Below are 21,375 nucleotides of genomic sequence, written 5' to 3'. Positions count from 1 at the left end.
GGGGCCCGCGCAGAGGGGAGAGGGGGCCCAGACCCCCGCGGGCCCGCGCAAGGAGGGAGAGGGGCCCGACCCGCGGGCCCGCGCAGAGGGAGAGGGGCCCGACCCGCGGGCCCGCGCAGAGGGGAGAGGGGCCCGACCCGCGGGCCCGCGCAGAGGGGAGAGGGGCCCGACCCGGGCTGAGTGGGCCCGCGCAGAGGGGAGAGGGGCCCGACCCGTGGGCCCGCGCAGAGGGGAGAGGGGCCCGACCCGCGGGCCCGCGCAGAGGGGAGAGGGGCCCGACCCGCGGGCCCGCGCAGAGGGGAGAGGGGCCCGACCCGCGGGCCCGCGCAGAGGGGAGAGGGGCCCGACCCGCGGGCCCGCGCAGAGGGGAGAGGGGCCCGACCCGCGGGCCCGCGCAGAGGGGAGAGGGGCCCGACCCGCGGGCCCGCGCAGAGGGGAGAGGGGCCCGACCCGCGGGCCCGCGCAGAGGGGAGAGGGGCCCGACCCGCGGGCCCGCGCAGAGGGGAGAGGGGCCCGACCCGCGGGCCCGCGCAGAGGGGAGAGGGGCCCGACCCGCGGGCCCGCGCAGAGGGGAGAGGGGCCCGACCCGCGGGCCCGCGCAGAGGGGAGAGGGGCCCGACCCGCGGGCCCGCGCAGAGGGGAGAGGGGCCCGACCCGCGGGCCCGCGCAGAGGGGAGAGGGGCCCGACCCGCGGGCCCGCGCAGAGGGGAGAGGGGCCCGACCCGCGGGCCCGCGCAGAGGGGAGAGGGGCCCGACCCGCGGGCCCGCGCAGAGGGGAGAGGGGCCCGACCCGCGGGCCCGCGCAGAGGGGAGAGGGGCCCGACCCGCGGGCCCGCGCAGAGGGGAGAGGGGCCCGACCCGCGGGCCCGCGCAGAGGGGAGAGGGGCCCGACCCGCGGGCCCGCGCAGAGGGGAGAGGGGCCCGACCCGCGGGCCCGCGCAGAGGGGAGAGGGGCCCGACCCGCGGGCCCGCGCAGAGGGGAGAGGGGCCCGACCCGCGGGCCCGCGCAGAGGGGAGAGGGGCCCGACCCGCGGGCCCGCGCAGAGGGGAGAGGGGCCCGACCCGCGGGCCCGCGCAGAGGGGAGAGGGGCCCGACCCGCGGGCCCGCGCAGAGGGGAGAGGGGCCCGACCCGCGGGCCCGCGCAGAGGGGAGAGGGGCCCGACCCGCGGGCCCGCACAGAGGGGAGAGGGGCCCGACCCGCGGGCCCGCGCAGAGGGGAGAGGGGCCCGACCCGCGGGCCCGCGCAGAGGGGAGAGGGGCCCGACCCGCGGGCCCGCGCAGAGGGGAGAGGGGCCCGACGGAGGGGAGGGGAGGGGGGCCAAACATGGACTCCCGCGCGGAGGGGAGGGGGGCCCGACCCGGGCACCCGCGCGGAGGGGAGGGGGGCCCGACCCAGGCGCCCGCGCGGAGGGGAGGGGGGCCCGACCCGCGGGCCCGCGCAGAGGGGAGAGGGGCCCGACCCGCGGGCCCGCGCAGAGGGGAGAGGGGCCCGACCCGCGGGCCCGCGCAGAGGGGAGAGGGGCCCGACCCGCGGGCCCGCGCAGAGGGGAGAGGGGCCCGACCCTCGGGCCCGCGCAGAGGGGAGAGGGGCCCGACCCGCGGGCCCGCGCAGAGGGGAGAGGGGCCCGACCCGCGGGCCCGCGCAGAGGGGAGAGGGGCCCGACCCGCGGGCCCGCGCAGAGGGGAGAGGGGCCCGACCCGTGGGCCCGCGCAGAGGGGAGAGGGGCCCGACCCGCGGGCCCGCGCAGAGGGGAGAGGGGCCCGACCCGCGGGCCCGCGCAGAGGGAAGAGGGGCCCGACCCGCGGGCCCGCGCAGAGGGGAGAGGGGCCCGACCCGCGGGCCCGCGCAGAGGGGAGAGGGGCCCGACCCGCGGGCCCGCGCAGAGGGGAGAGGGGCCCGACCCGCGGGCCCGCGCAGAGGGGAGAGGGGCCCGACCCGCGGGCCCGCGCAGAGGGGAGAGGGGCCCGACCCGCGGGCCCGCGCAGAGGGGAGAGGGGCCCGACCCGCGGGCCCGCGCAGAGGGGAGAGGGGCCCGACCCGCGGGCCCGCGCAGAGGGGCCCGACCCGCGGGCCCGCGCAGAGGGGAGAGGGGCCCGACCCGCGGGCCCGCGCAGAGGGGAGAGGGGCCCGACCCGCGGGCCTGCGCAGAGGGGAGAGGGGCCCGACCCGCGTGCCCGCGCAGAGGGGAGAGTGGCCCGACCCGCGGGCCCGCGCAGAGGGGAGAGGGGCCCGACCCGCGTGCACGCGCAGAGGGGAGAGGGGCCCGACCCGCGTGCCCGCGCAGAGGGGAGAGGGGCCCGACCCGCGGGCCCGCGCAGAGGGGAGAGGGGCCCGACCCGCGGGCCCGCGCAGAGGGGAGAGGGGCCCGACCCGCGGACCCGCGCAGAGGGGAGAGGGGCCCGACCCGCGGGCCCGCGCAGAGGGGAGAGGGGCCCGACCCGCGGGCCCCCGCAGAGGGGAGAGGGGCCCGACCCGCGGGCCCCCGCAGAGGGGAGAGGGGCCCGACCCGCGGGCCCCCGCAGAGGGGAGAGGGGCCCGACCCGCGGGCCCCCGCAGAGGGGAGAGGGGCTGATTCGTGTGAGGGTGTCGGGGAAGGGACGAGGGCAGATTGAAGCCTTTGCGTGGCAGAGTGGGAAGTTGGGTTTCATAAAGTCTTTTGCCATTGGCTAAACCTATATGATTCGATGAAATAATTTTTTACTAGTATTTTGAAAACCCATTTTCACTTTTACATGTCTCGGTAAATAAAACAGAAACTTGAATAATTATATTCTGAGTGCTGCTGCTTCAATGATTTTTTTTTCTGGTATCTGCCTCACTGTAATTCTCAAATGTTAAATGCGATTGCGTAGGAAAATATTTTGGAAAGCTGAAATTTAAACTTTTGACTCCCATTCCTGAATTTTGTAAAATCAGAGATTTTTTTTTCAAAATTGACACTTCTCCTATTTCCTTTGGGTCTCTGGTTCAACTCTCATTTAAACTCCTCATTAGTTGCTTGAATTTCATGTGTTACGGAGAGACTGTTGGTTCCAGCACTACGTTTCCAGGCTTCTTTGCTGTGTCATTACCAGCTCGCATGCCCAGTAACTTCACAGGGTCAAGTTTTTTTCAAGCTGAAGGTTGCAGGAAAAAGTCTAACCAACAGCCCGTTTTGCCAATTGTTGTTCTGGTACCATTTGGGCCTCTGGCAACATGTACAAATACGGAAAGGTGTCGGTGTTGTGGTGTTGTCACAAGACTTGTCATTCAGAGACCCAGCTAATCCTCTGCGGACCTGGGCTTGAATCCCATCAAAGCAGATGCTGAAATTTAAATTGAATAAAAAACTTTCGTGACAACCATTGTTGCAAAAACAATTGTAATAAAATATTCATCTGGTTCACTATTGGCCTTTCAGGAAAGAAATTTGCTATCCTTACCTGGTCTGGACAACACGAGACTCCAGACCCACAGCAATGTGATTGACTCTCAAATGCCCTCCAAAATGGCTGAGCAAGCCATTGGACAATTGTTCAAGGACAATTAGGGATGGGCAATAAATGTTAGCCCAGCCAACCAACGATGCCCACATCCCATTAGTGAGTAAGAAACTTAAATTCAAAGTTCATTATAAGCCTCTCATAATCAGGAATCTTTATCAATTGAGTGTCTTTAAATGTTTCTCGGCAAACAAATTCTACCCTTGGCTGCAACTTGTGTGGAAAATGACCACAGGATTTTGCTGCTTAAAACAAATGCAAAAGGAGAAAGCACAGCAGGGATAATTGAACACCGAATAGACAGGCTGACAAGCCTGAACAAGAGGGGGGTGTGGTCATATAGTACAGGGTGGCAGTATAACCCAGCCATTCTTAGTCTGACAAGCAATGCTGTGACTGTGCACGAGTGTACAGTACTTCATAAGTGTAAAATGAAGTACGTAGAGCTCGCTAGTTAAACATGCTGCTTACTGCACATTTCAATTTTTCCATTTATAACCTGTAAGTTTGTACTAAGTGCATACATCTTACTGTGACACTGAAGTTCAACTTTAAACTTCACCATAAGTTCAGGGAGAATCTTACAAGTAGATGACGAACATTCCACTCAGCCTCAACACCTTGTCTGTCACTAATGGCACACATATCAAATGTGAATTCAAACAAGAGTTGGAGCACCACAATTACCACCTTAACTTTGGACTAGAGAGGAAAAATATCAGCCAGTGATCCATTTCTGACTGTTAGTCAGTGAGCTCTGCTCAAGGCTACAAGTGTGGATCTCACTTATATTGTTATTTACTTTTGAAATGTCCTTAAACATTCTAAGTCCAGCTCACTCACACCAGGGGGGGCCCCCCCTCGGGGGTAGTACTCAAACTGTTGGCACCCAGTCATCACAATCCCATATCAAGGAGGGCTTTCAGGAGGAAAGAGAATTGAGTAACAAAAAGCTCTGGTTGTGTACAGACTGCTGTTAGTGCTGTTACAATGCTAACTATTCTTTCATTTCCACTGGGGACAGCGTGTTCAGAATGTTTATATTTTGTTTAGAGAAATAATTTACTTCTGCTTAGAAAATGGGGGTTGCATAGCAAAAACCTGAAGACGACCATGAATATTCCAGTCACAGACTTGATGGTCCACTCAAGCTCACCTCCAAGTCCCTGAAGCACAAAACAGACACCATTAAGATACAGATACATGACTCCTCGCAGTATACAGCACTAGCTCTGCCTTCAGGAGGTTGGATGATACTGTAAACTAGTGCACAGTCTACTTTGGGATGAATTACAACTTCAGTACATAGTAAATTTAGATCAATCTCGACTCAGTTACTTGCAGCAGTCCACATGACAGGATTACATTCAGTTGGAATAGTTTTGCAAGCAAAACTCCCATTTTGGTTTGCTGGTAAAATGCACCTTAGACAGAGATTTATTATCTCGATCAATGGCACATCTGTGGTCTAATTTGGTACAAAATCCAAATGGTTTATCTACCACTTTGATTGGACCATTTTGCATATAGAAGATAAACAAACTTGAATATAGCAAGAAGTTTCACAACACCAGGTTAAAGTCCAACAGGCTTATCTGGAATCACAAGCTTTCGGAACATTGCTCCTTCATCAGGTGAGTGGAGGTAGGTTCACAAACACGGCATATATATAGGCAGAGACACAATTGCAAGATAATTACAGATTGGAATGTGAAGAATAGTTGGAATGCGAGTCTTTACAGGTGCAAACAGCGTGGAGAGAGAAGGGTAATCACAGGACAAAGATGTGCATTGTCTCAAGCCAGGACAGTAGGATTTTGCAAACCCAGGCAGGATGGTGGGGTTATAACTAGTATGGCATGAGCTCAAGATCGCAGTTGAGGCCGTCCTTATGCATGTGGAACTTGGCTATCAGCTTCTGCTCGGCGATTCAGCGTTGTCGTGTGTCTAGAAGGCTGCCTTGGTGTACGCTAACCCAAACACCGGAGGCTGAATGCCCTCGACTGCTGAAATGTTCCCCGACAGAAGGTGAACGTTCCTGCCTGGCGATTGTTGTGCAATGTCCGTTCATCTGTTGTCGTAGCATCTGCATGGTCTCGCCAATGTACCATACCTTGGGACATCCTTTTCTGCAGCGTATGAGGTAGACAACGTTGGCCGAATCGCATGAGGCACTGGCCAGTTAGAATAACCAAACACTTAACCAAGAATCACACTTAACAGATTTGGTTGAAGAACCAGGGGACTGATGGTACCAGTGGAAAGGAGCAAAAATGTGAATGATACCAGAAAGTGAAAGTGAGAAAACCGGAAAGGAAAGACACATTAAATTTCAGTTCAACTGAGAAGCTGTGGAATTGCTGGTATGGAAAATTATAACATTCACAAGGGACAGTGCAGAGGGCAGTTCACCCAGCAGGCATTAAACGTTGCTGGTATTTCATTCATCAGCACCAACAACCCTCATTTTTCAAAATACAATATGCTCTTTTTAATAAACTTCTTCGTTTGCCCTAGGGACTGCAATTGGCACCAAGTGGGCTTGTGAAAAGCAAATATTCTGCATTTCTCAACTGAAAGAACTCAGCAAGCATCAAAAAAGCTTCATCACTGTATGGCACAGAAAAAGTCACATGCTCCCAGTCCTCTGTCAGTTACCAGCTGCCACAGGGATTAGCTGCAGAATAAGACACCTTGTGAATGACCTAAGAATTCCCCCTACCCTCGTGATTGCATCAGTCTACCCTACTAAACATTCTAATGTTCTTGGGAGGGGGTGGGCGGTGGGGTGGAGCAGTAAGGGCTGGATAGAGGGCCAGCGATAGCTAGAGGCTAGGGGGAGATTGACAAAGATGTCATGGACAAAAGGGAATGTAAATGGTGGGGATCATGGCTAAGAAGGGTGCACAATAAAAGATCAGAATGTGCTGCTATCAATACCCTTCTTAGACATAATCACCACCATTTACATTCCCTTTATCTTTTTGTAAATCCCTCCCTAACCTCCATCTATCACTGATCCTCTATCCAGCCCCTGCTGCTCCACCCCCACCCCTCCAGCCCCCTCCCCATAGTATAAATCTAATCTCATTTCCAATTGACTACAGATCTGAAGAGTCATTCAGACTCCAAATGTTAGCTCTGTTCTCTCTCCAGATGTTTTCCTAACTCAGACCACAATCAGTAAGGATAGGCAACACCACCTCCTCCATGATCACCCTCAACACCGGTGCCCCACAAGGCTGTGTCCTCAGCCCCCTACTATACTCCTTATACACTTATGATTGTGTGGGCAAATTCCTCTCCAATTCGATTTTCAAGTTTGCTGACGACACCACCATAGTGGGTCGAAGCTCAAACAATGATGAGACAGAGTACAGGAATAGATAGAGAATCTGGTGAACTGGTGTGGCAACAATAATCTCTCCCTCAATGTCAACAAAACGAAGGAGATTGTCATCGACTTTAGGAAGCGTAAAGGAGAACATGCCCGTCTACATCAACGGGGACGAAGTAGAAAGGGTCGAAAGCTTCAAGTTTTTAGGTGTCCTGATCACCAACAACCTGTCCTGGTCCCCCCATGCCGACACTATAGTTAAGAAAGCCCACCAACGCCTCTACTTTCTCAGAAGACTAAGGAAATTTGGCATGTCAGCTACGACTCTCATCAACTTTCACAGATGCACCATATTAAACATTCTTTCTGGTTGTATCACAGCTTCGTATGGCTCCTGCTCTGCCCAAGACGGCAAGGAACTACAAAAGGTCGTGAATGTAGTCCAATCCATCACGCAAACCAGCCTCCCATCCATTGACTCTGTCTACACTTCCTGCTGCCTCAGCAAAGCAGCCAGCATAATTAAGGACTCCACACACCCTGGACATTCTCTCTTCCACCTTCTTCCGACAGGAAAAAGATACAAAAGTCTGAGGTCACGTACCAAACGACTCAAGAACAGTTTCTTCCCTGCTGCTGTCAGACTTTTGAATGGACTTGCCTTGCATTAAGTTGATCTTTCTCTACACCCTAGGTATGACTGTAACACTACATTCTGCACTCTTGTTCCCTGCTCTATGAACGGTATGTTTTGTCTGTATAGCGCGCAAGAAACAATACTTTTCAATGTTAATACATGTGACAATAATAAATCAAATTCCAATAAGATTGCAACCAACTGAATCCCAATTTTTCCTGTTTTTCTCCTCTCACAATAATACAAATTAGAGTGCCCAGCTCAGTACTCTTGCATTTCTCAGACAACCTAGCTGAGGTACAGAAATGCAGTAAATGAGCATAGCAAACATATCTAAATGTTTAAGTTGGATTTTGTGGAGCCTGAGGTATCTACAAGGACATCATTCTGGGGTTGATCATACCAAATGTTGTAAAAGCACAATGCATTGAGAATACTGAATTTCATGTTTTTCTGTATTTATGAGCTTGCACTGTTGATGTTTGCTTATATATTAATGTTTTGTAATGATAACCTATGGTGTTATGTTTTTTCAGAAAATCAGACAGGAATGTGCTCACATTTACAGCAGTCCCGCACATTGAAATGCTCAAGAACCACTACTGCTAACTTGCCGATCTGGTGTCCCTCTCAAAGGCTTTAAACCCTAATCGCAGACATTCTATCTCCAAGTAGCTACCATTTTTCTTGGTACTTGTTGAAGTCATGATAAGTGTCATTGGTGCAGGAGATTGCATCGCACTCACTATTGGTACAGCTGCTCAGCAGAATCTTCTGCAGTTTCACTTTTGGAGACAGGAACTCTGGGGATTATGCTGAACTCATTTTAGAAATTCTCTCAAGGGAGCTCTCTGTTGTTCAGCAGGGTGTCTTCAGATTCGCTTGCAAGCTAGAGATCTGTAAAGTATCAGTCAAGACTCCTGTGTGTGCCAAGAATTGCAAAGCTAGCTGCCTTTAAGCTGGTGAAAGGTCACTGCCCTGAAAAATCAACTCCAAATCTATGGAGAGAGAAAAACAGCCCGACAGGGGTCAAAATGCTTTTGTCCCATCAAGGGCTCTTTCTGAAATTTTCACCAGGGCTACTTTTGGTTTTGAGACATTCTTTTTTCATATCATCCAAGAGGAGGTAGTCACACAGTAACATTGCCTTCTGTATGTGTGTTGGGATTTGTTTTTAGGTTTTAATTTAGATTTTTTAATACTTTCATGGGGCGTGGACATTACTGGCAAGGCCAGCATTTGTTCTTAATCCCTAACTGCCCTTGAGAATTGCAGTCCATGTGATACAAGGACACCTACAGTGCTGTCAAGAAGGGAGTTTCAGGATTTTGACCCAACAGTGAAGGAATGGTAATATAGTTTCAAGGTGGTGGATTGGGTGCCAATCAAGCAAGCTGCTTTGTCCTGGATGGTGTCAAACTTCTTGAGTATTGTCGGAGCTGAACTCATCCAGACAGGTCAAGAGAATTCCATCACACTGCTGACTTGTTTCTTGTAGAAGGTGGACAGACTCTGGGGAGTCAGAAGATGAGTAACAGCTGCCAAATTCCTAGGCTCTTACCAACTCTTGTAACCACAGTATTCATATGGCTGATCTAGTTCAGTTTCTGGTCAATAGTAAATGGCTAAATGTTGATAGTGCGCGATTCAGTGATGGTAATGTCATTGAATGTCATGGGTAGAGGTGGCTTCTGTTATTCAAGATTATTGCCCGTCACTTGTGAGATATGCATGGTATTTGCCACTTATCAGCCCAAGTCTGAACATTATCCAGGTCTGGCTGTATATGTACAGACTGCTTTAGTATCTGAGGAATTGCGAGTGGTACTAAAAATTACATGTGAATATTCCTACTTCTAACCTAACGATGGAGGGAAGGTCATTGATGAAACAGCTGAAGATGGTTGGGCCAAGGACACTATCTTGAAGAACTCCTGTAGTAATTCCCCCGGGGCTGAGACGATAGATCGCCAACAATCAACCACATTCTTGTGTGTTAGTTTTGATTCCAACCAGGAGAGTATTCCCATTGACTTCAGATTTGCCAGGGCTCCTTGATGTCACACTTGGTCAATCTCTGCCTTGATGCCTGGGCACTAACTCTCATATCCATGTTTGAACCAAGGCTGTAATGAGGTCAGGAGTTGAGTGGTCCTCATGGAAACCAAAGTGAGCATCAGTAAGCAAGTTATTTCTGAGTAAGTGCCGCTTGATGACACTGTCAATAACACTTTCCATCACTTTGTTATGATTGAGAATAGACTGATGGGGCAGTAATTGGACTGGTTTGATTTGTCCTGCTTTTTGTGGACAGGACATACCCGGGCAATTTTCCACATTGCTGGGTAGATGCCAGTGTTGTAGCTGTACTGGATCAGCTTGGCTAGGGGCACACCTAGTTCTGGAGCACAAATCTTCAGTACAATTGCCGGAATGTCAGGGCTCAGTCTTTGCAGTATACAGTGTCTCAGACATATCTTGATATCACATGGTGAACTGAATTGGCTGAAGACTGGCCATGGTGTGACAGTGGAGACTTCAGGTGAAGGCTGAGGTGGATCATCCACTCTACACTTCTGGCTGGAGATGGCTGCCAATGCTTCAGCCTTGCGTTTTGATTCAGGTGCTGGGCTCCCCATCTAGGATGAGGATATTTGTGGAGCCTTCTCCTTCTTTTAGTTTAATGGCAATGGTAGAGTGTGGAATAAGGCAGGCCATGAGGTTACAGATTGTGATCATCTACAATTGTGCTACTGCTGATGGCCCACAGCACCTCGTGGATGCCCAGTTTTAAACTGATGTCAAGACACTGACTTCCAAGGGTTCAATAAGGGGGAACACAGAAATCGCCAAGCTAGACAACCAGATGAATTAAACAAATGGTTTGATTCACAATCTTCACATTTCAGTTATTTTTCCAAGCTAATACATCTCCATGCATGATGATCTGTGCTTTAATGAGACAGAGTGGATGCACCCAAAGAACCATTAATTGTGGTTCTTTGTACCCAGACTAACAATAAAGGACAGGTATTTAATTCTCCAATGCAGCTGGTGCCAGACAATCAATCTTTAATAGCACAGAGGTTTATAGCATGGAAACAAGTCCTTCAGCCCAACTTGGCCATGCCACCCAGTTTTTACCACTAGGCTAGTCCCAATTGCCCGCATTTAGCCCATTTCCCTCTATACCCATCTTACCCATGTAACTATTTAAATGCTTTTTCTCATAGGCTATTTTCCCTGGGCCTGCTCCTGGGCTCATTCCTAGTTTTCCAGCTGCCTCCTCAGAATCCTACAGAGCAGGAGGCCATTCGGCCCATCGAGTCTGCACTGACCACAATCCCACTCGGGCACTATCCCGATAACCCATGTATTTACCCTAGCTAGTCCTCCTGACACTAAGGGGCAATTTAGCATTGCCAATCCACCTAACCTGCACATCTTTGGAGTGTGGGAGAAAACCGGAGCACGTGGAAGAAACATGCGCAGACACGGGGAGAACGTGCAGACTCCACACAGACAGTGACCCAAGCCAGGAATCGAACCCAGGTCCCTGGTGCTGTGAGGCAGCAATGCTAATCACTGTGCCACTCCTCTTCTCCAGCTTCTTCTTCTTGGCCTCTTCTCAACACAATTAGCAATGACATAGCTGGAAGTTTTTTTGTATGGCAGCAATGGGACTGGCCAAAATAATTGCTCCAGCCCCTCCAATCAAAGATTGTCTCACAGGAGTAGCAACACTGGGAAGGAGTCTATCTCTGATTAGAGGAGCTGGAGCAGCAAGCATGGAAGAGATGGAACCTGCAATTGGAGGAGCACCTACTCAGATTCTCTCTCTCCCATGCCTGCTTTTTGCTCCAATTAAACTCCACATTTTCCCACTCAGCGAGATGCCCATGCCTGCAATTGTCCACCCGGTTTGGACAACAGGAACCATAATGTGAGGTAATATACCCAGGGCAAACTTCCTTCAATTTTTTGCTCATGTATTTCATTTTTCACAGGCTAATTGAAATATTGAGGGCAAATTCACCCACCGCCATGTACTGCTGTCTTAGTTGAGTACTTGCATCATTTCCTGTTTTTATTGCCTTTAAGCGTGCATGATGCAGAAAGGGGTTTTTTTACACTGCAACAGCAGAGAATTCACTCACCCTTAAAAAAATCCAAGAAAATTTTACTGAGCCTCATTCCTTCAGTCCATTCAGCTCTCATTTTAGGATTCAGGTTGAATATCCTTGATGCCTTTGACTCTATTAGCCAGCAACATTTATAAACTGCAGGTTGTAGCCCCATTTAGGAGCTTGACAACATAACCTGGACAGATAAAGCCATGGAGTTGAAGCAGCTATCCAGTGGATAAAAAGTTAAACTAATGGCAGATGTTAAATATTCCCATGGAACTGTATGAATAGCAACGTCCTGACCTGCTCTCCTCCCTTATCTCCTTAGAAAAAGTGCATTCATCTTTTGGCTCTTTACATCATGTTACTGACACAATAATGTGTAGCTTTATAATATTAACTTCATACCAGAAAGTAATCCATTGGGTAAAGTGCTTTGATTTTGCAACAAGTCTGCAATAAACTTGGCAAATTATTACATTTATATTCTAATTTCTCTCCAAAACTATATTTCAATGCATCGTAGAATGGTTACAAGCACAGGAGATAGCCATTTGTTCCAAAATGTGTACTGGCTGTGAGGACAATCCCACATAACACCTGCTTCCTTGTAGCCCTGCAAATTTCCTGTCTTCAGTTTTTTCTAATTCAGTTTTAGATTCTAACCATACAATGCACAAAAAATGGTTTTCATGTCACTACTGGTTCTTTTGCCAATCACCTTAAATCAGTGTCCGGTAGCTATCGATCCTTTTGCCAATGAGAACAGTTTCTCGCTATCTACTCTGTCCAGACGCCTCATGATTTTGAACACCTCCATCATCACCTCTCAACCTTCTTTTCTCCAGCTTCTTCAATCTATCCCTACAATTGAAGTTTCTCATTCTTGGAATCATTATTGCAAATCTTTTCAGGCCGCTCCTAAATAAGCCTTCACACACTCTTCATAACACCCAGAATTGGACATAATAATTCAGTTTTCCAAAAGGTTCAGCATATTTTGTGCTCTACATTTCAATTTATAAAAGCCAGGATCCCATTTGTCTTTTAAACTAGTTTCGCAACCTGCCCAGCCACTTTCAAACATTTGTGCGCATACACTCCCAGGTATTTGTGTTTCCTCCATGAGAATTGTAACCTTGAGTTTACATTGCCTCTCCTCATTCTATTAATCCAGAAACTCAGCTAATGTTCTGGGGACCTGGGTTCGAATCCCACCACGGCAGATGGTGGAATTTGATTTCAATAAATATCTGGAATTAAGAATCTACTGATGACCATGAAGCCATTGTCAATTGTCGGAAAAACCCATCTGGTTCACTAATGTCCTTTAAGGAAGGAAATCTGCTGTCCTTACCTGGTCTGGCTTACATGTGACTCCAGAGCCACAGCAACGTGGTTGACACTCAACTAGGGATGGGCAATAAATGGCCAGCCAGCGACACCCATGTCCCACGAATGATTTTAAAAATATCATCCTACCAGAAAAGATTTCACATTTATTTGCATTAAAATTGAATTTTATCTTCCATGTGTCTGCCCATTTTACAAGCCTGTCTATTTCCTCTTGTTGTCTATTTCTATTCTTGTCTGTCTCTACCTTCCTCTAAGTTTATATTATTTCCAAGTTTTGTCAACTGAAAATTTGGAATTTGGGTCATTAACATTTTTTTGTTGCCATTCTCTAATTAATTAATCACTGTTGCCTAAGCGTATGTGAATTTTGTTCTGGATTACAGTCTCCAAAAACTTTCCAACAACTAAGGTTAAACGATTATCCTTGCACCCTTTTTTGAAAAAGGGTGTGACATTTGCAATGATAATCAGTCAAATGGCTCTATCACCACCTCTTTGATTATGACTTTAGTAGCATCTCCTTCCTTGGTTAAAACAGATGCAGAAAGCTCATTTAGCCATTTCTGTCACATTTCTGCTTCCATGTGTAGATCCTTTTTAAATCCCTAATCTGCCCCATCCCTCCTCTTCTTATCCTTTTACCATGTTGTTATAGAAGACCTTTGGATTTCTTTTTATGCTAACTGCCAATCTCTTTTCAGACTTCCTCTATCTCTGATTTGCTTTTTCAATTCTCATCTGAATTTTCTATATTCAGCCCGATTCACATTTTATCAACCTGACATCTGTCATACATTCCCTATTGTCTGCTTCGACTCGCTCTCTGCTCATCATCCATGGAGCTCTGGCTTTCACCCTTGTGAAAATGCACCTCAACTGTACTCTAGCCATTTCTTTAATGGCAGTCCGTTTTTCTGTTACAGCTTTGGCTGCCAATGTTTTATGCCACTTTACCTGGGACATATCCATTCTCACCCCATTGAAATGGTCGAGAGCTTCGAGTTTTTAGGTGTCCAGATCACAACAACCTGTCCTGGTCCCCCCATGCCGACACTACAGTTAAGAAAGCCCATCAACACCTCTACTCTCTCAGAAGACTAAGGAAATTTGGCATGTCAGCTACGACTCTCACCAACTTTTACAGATGCACCACAGAAAGCATTCTTTACGGTTGTATCAAAGCTTGGTATGGCTCCTGCTCTGCACAAGACTGCAAGAAACTACAAATAGTCGTGAATTAAGCCCAGTCCATCACACGAACCAGCCTTCCATCCATTGACTCTGTTTACACTTCCTAGGAAAAGCAGCCTGCATAATTAAGGACCCCACACACCCCAGACATACACTCTTCCACCTTCTTGCATCAGAAAAAAGATGCACAAGTCTGAGGTCACGTACCAACCGACTCAAGAAACGCTTCTTCCCTACTGCCATCAGACTTTTGAATGGACCTACCTCGCACTAAGTTGATCTTTCTCTACACCCTAGCTAGGACGGTAACACTACATTTTGCACACTCTCCTTCCCTTCTCTATGAATGGTATGTTTTGTTTGTATAGCACGCAACAAACAACACTTTTCACTGTATACTAATACATATGAATAATAAATCAAATCATGATACTCAAAATCACTGTTCCCTCAGCCCTACACCTACAACCTTTCTGCAAAATGAAACTCATTACACTTGATTGTTTTAAATGAAATGCTGCCTTTAGTTCCTAAACAACCTGCCAACCCAACCATACGATCACAAAGCTAAGTACAGAAAGATGGACATTTGGCCCACCTAGCTCATCCTTCAACACATTCACATGCCAAAAGTAGGGCACCCAAATGCCTGTTGACTGATTCCAGAGTTTTTGCCTTTGCTTTCTGTGAATGTGCTTCCTAACAACACAGAAATTGTCTTTTTCTAATTTACTCCTTACCTCATCATCTTATTGGTTATTTAACTTGTGCTCTAGATTAACCTTTTTATCCCACACTGTCTTGGAGACCCTTTAAAAGAACCCCCGCCCATTCATCTCATTTGAAGCAGTAAAAGCTTTTCCAAATTTTCCTCAAGAGTCTTCTGACAGTAGGGATTGGCCTCATGCTCCTTCACACTGATTTCAAGCATTGGCTCAGGTCCTTGTGGTTTAACGGACAGAACTGAGGGCTCCGAGCCATTTGCAGACTGGCCCATTACTTTATTGCTCGATTAGGTAAACCTCAGATTTTTATTCTGATCAGGTCATTCAGCACAAGATTCCGCATGACTGAACAAGTGATCACTCAAGTGATCAATTAATACAATTTCCTATATTTTTCTCCCTCCAGGGTGACGGACAATACACTTTGGACATACTCATGCTACAAATGGATAAAATGTACCCACACCTGCATTGCTTGCTATCTGGCTACTGGGAGGTCACAAGTGGAGAAATAACTGACTTCAGCTCACTGCCGCTGCTGGGGAGCAGGGTTGAAAAGTGAAGAATATTGCACATTACACTGTCTGATCACAAATGACAGGTGAATGGGACTTGGTACAGGTTAAGGTAGAAGAACCAGTACAGTTATAGGTTACAGAGGATGGAATGCCAGGCAGTTATGGGGCATTGGAATAATGTCAGGAGCTGACTAATGAACAGGAGTCCAACAGCACATAAGTAAATGTCAGTACAGAGTAGAGCAATATTATGGAGGTGAAAGTACATACACTAAGAGGGAGGATAAGTGGTCTGAAAATCAACTTGGTGTAAATCTGGTCATCAAGGTTGGGCCAAAGAGAGGTTATGGAGTTAGTGGGAGGATATAGTATGTGTGTTGGGGGTCACAGATGATGATTTAGGTCTTCAAAATGTTTAACTGGAGCAAACTACAACGCATCCGAGACTGGATGAGAAAGAAATGGATCGAAAAAAAGAGCTGCCATCATGAGTGTGTGGAACCTCATTCTATCCATGTGCCCTCTCCCCAACATTATTCATGTCTTTTAGATTAAAAATATTTTCTCAATTTTCTTTTCTATCACCCCAACCTGCCAATTACTGTAGTCTTGATTCCCTTCTCTAATCTGGACATTTTCAACGAATAAACATAGTTAAGTATTCAAGTTTCAGACATTCACACACACCCAGCATTTGTCTTAATTCAGTGTGAAGATTTTGCCAAAATATTTAATCAGTCCCCTCACTGAGGAGATATTTGGATACTGACAAGAACCTTTCAGGTATGTTCAATCAACCCTCAAGGCAGTGTGTCAACTGGATGTCTGTATATCGTAACATTACTTGATACAAGACAATCTGAATAAAGGAAGTGTATGTACAGTTACTGTGTCCAAAGTGCTCGAGTCCAAAGGCAACATAAATGTTGTTAAGGCTACCTAGAATGAAGTGGAGCTTCATAGAAAACAGACACACCTTTTGACTACAGGAAGATCACCAATCTTTGTTTCACTTGTGGAAAAGGGTGCCTCTGGATCTTAAATTTAGAACGAGGGAAACAAATGTCATTAATAATTAACTCCTTACTGGACTCAACTCAGGAATGCCTTGGATACTTCTGGATTGTGCGGCCAGACTCTGCATTTAACCTTGTTGGAATGCCTGTTTTACCAGAGTACTGCTTTACATTTCCCTTTACTGTCTAAGTTACAGCAGCAAGTAACAGCACACATTTTTAATTCACATGACAAGAACAGCTTGTCCTTATAAAAATTCTGACAAAAAAACTCAGGTGTGACCTCACAAGAGTGGGCGTTAATGAAATTAAAACTTTACCAGATTAGCATTTTTTTTTCTTTTTAGTCAGATGAATGCCCAAGCATACATGGAAACCAGCCACCATGATTAATCACCAAAACAAGTTTTTCAGAAATTTACTAAGCAGTTTTGGTTTATCCAATATGGAGTCCACAACCTCACCCAGTAAGGGACATGTCACACTTACCTCAGGGCAAGTATTTAAGCAGATGTTTAAAACCTTAATCATTATGAGCACGCTTTCACCCACTTGTCTAGTTAGGGATATCCTATTTATTGCATAATCAGTTTACAGGTTTATATGAAGGAAATGGGAAGAATCCCAGTCCCAATGACAGCTCTAATCTCGAGGGTCTCATCAGTAAACTGAACTAGCAGGTCAATCATCAATAGTACTCAAGTGTTAGCTCAGGTTTCAAATTAGTGAAACAGCCGACGATCCATTTGGTACTAATCTTACATAGGCAGCATTTAGGAAAATATTCAAAGAAATCAAATAGCATTCCAAATAGCCCAAGCAACAGTTTGCAATCCAAATAGTGGTCTCCTTTTAGATAATAAAAGTTCATAAAGCATTAACAGTTCAACTCATTTTTATTTCTGCCATGTTAATGACTGCAAAAACAAGAGTTGGATGATGTGGGGCAGTTTATTAACAAAGCATTGAAACATCATAAATAATTTCTTAAACCTGATGCTGTATAAAAGTACTCTCCAACAAGAACCTCTAACAATTAAGCAACTTAATAATCAAGCCAGTTACAGCCCATTTCTATAGGAAACACAGATTTCTAGTGCCTAATTCCATGTTTCTATATATTTTATGCACCATCTATTGTATTTCTACATTTTTCTATAACTGCGTTTCCATTTATGTACCCAGCAAACATTTATCTATTCCATCATACAAATAGATACCTATACCTTCGAGTCATATATTAATCTCACGACTACAGCATATTGTGTCTTACCCCCACTCAGGAACATGCGACTCGTAGTCCCAGTATTCGCGGGGTTTCAGGCTGTTTACCTCGGCATACACGCGGGCCCTGCTCCCGGTAGCCGGACCCGGCATGGCAGAGCCAGGGCTCAGCTCTGGGACAAGGGGGCGAAATCCCCAGAGGGAGACCGCGGGGGCGACAGAGAGGTCGCACCGCCACTGGGCACACCGACTATCAGGAGCCAGGCCCGGCCGCAACCCACGCAGCACCACTCGGGATAACTTCGACAGGGCCCTTGGAGCCAGTGAGGACTTCCCCCCGGGGCAGGAGGCGGCAGTCGGGTTGGTAAGGCCCAGGCAACGAGAGCGGGGCCCCGGGGAGGGTGGGCAAAACCGGGGCAACAAGAGCGGAGACCCCCCGGGCAGAGTGGGGTTTGGGGAGGGTCAGACAGCGGAGAGGGCCAAAGTCAACAAAGCCGAGCCGGCCTTCCCAAAGTGAGGCCCGCAGCGGAAGAAAATATTCCGCCGGGTGCGGACCCAACCCTGAGAAACCGGTCACAAGCCCGGTCTGTCAGCGAGAAGAGACCGAAGTGCACAGGCTGACGGACGCCGGCAGCAGCGGCTCCTAGCGGCACCTAACTGAACCTGAGCGACGCCGGTTGCAGACTCCATCAGCAGCGGCTCCTAGTGGCACCTAACTGAGCAATGTCGCCTGTAGACTCCACCGGCAGCGACTCCTAGCGGGACCTGCCAAACTGCGACTGGCTGCGGCTCCCAGTAGTGTTTAACAGTGGTTCCCAAAGAGTGCGGCGAGAGAGGATGGCAAGTGTGCGGGAAGATTCAAGGTCAATCAAAGAAACATTTAAACATGGTTTAAACAAGCATTGTTTTATACTTTCTGGATGTCCCATGATCATATTATAAAGTAGTTGTGTTCTATGTTATGAATCAGGCACTGCTAGGAGGTTTTTTTTGTTTTTGAATGTATTTCTTATCAATAAAAAATTCGGTGTGTCTTGAGCAAATTTTTATTCCTAAAGTGCGGCCCAGTGAAAAAAGTTTGGGAACCACTGGTTTAATAGAACATTAGTGAAACACACCAACTACAGACTCACCGTGGTAGTGAGTCGGCTTCCAGAATGCCGACGACAGTGATAGCACTCAATCCGAAAAATACAGTGCCCTATTCCTTGACGTTCACAACACTTTAGACAGATTCCAACAAACGGCCCCAAATGATACAGAAGGCCACTTGGACTGTCATGTTTTTGTCACCTCCAGTCTCAACTATTCCAACGCACTCTTGGCTGACATCCCACATGTCAACTCCATAAACATCATTCATCAAAATTTTGCTCCCTGTAACCTAACTTGAAACAAGTCACCCATCATCCTGCCCCAACAAGGCCTCAAATTTAAAACTATCATCCAGGTGTTCAAATTACTTAATAGCCTCACCCCTCCCTATGTCTGTAATCTCCTCGCATCCTTCAAACTTCTGAGATATCTATGGTCTTCCAATTCTGGTTCTCTTTCTCAGCCTGATTTCCATTACTCTAACATTGGTGGCCGTACCTTAGTTCTGGAATTTCCTCCCTAAACCTCTTTCTATCTCAGCGTTGCTTCTCCTTCAAGATGCTCCTTTAAACTTATCCGTTCTTTGGCAATTAAGCTTTCAGTTGCCAGCCCTAACATCACTTTATGCAGCTCGGTGTCGAATATGGTTTTATAATGCTCCTGTTAAGTGCTTTGGGGCATTTTTCTATGTAAAATGTGCTAAGTAAAAGTTGTTATATTGCATCTTTTTTTTCAAAGTTTAACTATAATTCCTATGTCCAAAGTGTCTGAGTAATCTTGCCAAACTGCAGTTAAACTGCAGCACCATCATTGGTGGGAGGTGTAATTACAGTGTGACAAATTTACACAGGCAATTTCTATCATAAAAATGAACATAAGAATTTTGAACATCAACCTAAAAGTAATGGCATATAGTGTGACATTAAAATGGGGCCTGAATTACACTTGCATGCCCAGCTTCTAATCTAGATGTACCTTTAGACTGGTTGTGAATAATTTTCAACATAGATGAATGTGAGGTAATATGCCTCGATAATAAAAAAAAGTCAAAGAACGTGGCACTGTGGTTAGCACTGCTGCCTCACAGCGCCAGAGACCTGGGTTCAATTCTGGCCTTTGGTGATTGTGTGGAGTTTGCATATGTCTATATAGATTTCCTCCGGATGCTCCGGTCTCCCTCCACAGGCCAAAGACATGCAGGTTAGGTGGATTGGCCATGCTAAATTGTCCCTTAGTGTCCAAAGATGTGTAGGTTAGGGGGAATTAAAGGATAAATATGCGGGGTTACAGGGATGGGGCCTGGGTATGAAGCTCTGTGAGACAGTTGGCGTAGACTCAAAAGAGTTGAATGGCCTCCTGCACTATAGGGATTCTATTATTCTAAATGTCTGCTCAAAAATAAGATTCTAAATGGGGCTGAGGTGCAAAGAGATCGGAGAGTAAAAATACATAAATCACTAAAAATTTGACAGAGGCCAGTAAGGCCATAACAAAAACAAGCTAAGGAAAAGGGTTTAATTCTAGTGGGATAGATTTGAAAAGCTAAACTGTGTTGAACCTTGGTTGGAACACACTTGGAGTACTGTGTGTGGTTCTGGTCACCATGTTATAAAAAGAGACACTGGAGAGAATGGTAAAAAATTACAAGGATTATGTCAAAACTGGGATTATAACTCTCAGGAAAGGGTGAGCAGGCTGGATTTCTCCTCTTGAAAAGAGAAGGTTGAGGGGTGACCTCATGGGAATCTTTAAAATTATGAAAGGTTTTGTCAAAGAAGACACAGGGTATGTGTTCCCACGTGGGGAAGAGCAACATTAGAGGCCATCAAATAAGATAGTCACCAAGAAAGCAAATCTTAGAATCTTAGAAACCCTACAGCACAGAAAGAGGCCATTCGGCCCATCGCATCTGCACCGACCACAATCCCACCCAGGCCCTACCCACTAATCCCTCTAACCTATGCATCCCAGGACACTAAAAACAATTTTAGCATGGCCAATCAACCTAAATTGATGATCAATTTCTTTACCCAGGGTATGGTGAGGATATGGAACTCACTACCACAGAGAGTAGTTGAACCAACAGTATAGATGTTTTTAAGAGGAAGCTAGATAAGTGTATGGGGGAGAAAAGGACAGAGGGATGATAGTTAGATGAGGAAGGATAGGGCATAATTTGAGTGGAGAAGAAATTGACTAATTGGGTCAAATGACCTGTTTCTGTGCTATATGTCCCAGATAATGCTTTGGTGTTATTCCCCCTTTGCAACACCCGAAGTAATCAATGAGTAAATTATGGATATTTAATTTATGCATGGAGTGTGCATTTCATTCAGAACTCATTGTAAATACCTGAACACTGCTGTGGTTTTGCAATTGATATTCCCAATGTTAAAGGAATGCTATATGTTACAGAATAGCTGCTATTCTATGGTCAGAATATATCTGAGATTCTACAATGTAACCTCCAGGTTCTTAAAAAAAATTAAATTCTTTTATGAATACTTTTGTCTATTATTTCTTTCTTATTAACTAAATCTTTTAACATCTATTGAAAAGTGACAGATCTCACAATAACTTGATTAAAGCACATTCTTTACTCTCATTAAAGTTTTTACATGAAGGCCTCAGCCTCTCCCCAAAGCCTGGGCTTGGACTTATTATT

The 21,375-nt window shown here is 47.4% G+C and overlaps 1 protein-coding gene across 4 annotated transcripts in view; it reads right to left on the bottom strand.

The window, feature by feature from the left end:
• Positions 1-18,227, bottom strand: part of csnk2a2b (casein kinase 2, alpha prime polypeptide b) — a 41,405-nt gene extending 23,178 nt beyond the window's left edge. Inside the window, exon 1 of one of the 4 annotated variants that reach the window (XR_013497629.1) lies at positions 17,618-18,217. Coding sequence is in view for 2 of the 4 variants with exons in the window: in XM_078211104.1 (XP_078067230.1) it covers positions 17,618-17,628 (11 nt within the window). In the remaining 2 variants the exon portion in view is untranslated. Of the gene's footprint in view, positions 1-17,617 lie in introns of all 4 variants that reach the window. The other 3 variants (XR_013497628.1, XM_078211104.1, XM_078211102.1) reach the window with 3 other exon arrangements.
• Between the last annotated feature and the right edge of the window lie 3,148 nt (positions 18,228-21,375).

Source organism: Mustelus asterias, chromosome 4, assembly GCF_964213995.1.
Source record: "Mustelus asterias chromosome 4, sMusAst1.hap1.1, whole genome shotgun sequence".
NCBI lineage: Eukaryota > Metazoa > Chordata > Chondrichthyes > Carcharhiniformes > Triakidae > Mustelus > Mustelus asterias.
The sequence above is the reverse complement of the archived record's forward strand: the minus strand, read 5'-3'. Positions and strand labels throughout refer to the sequence as shown.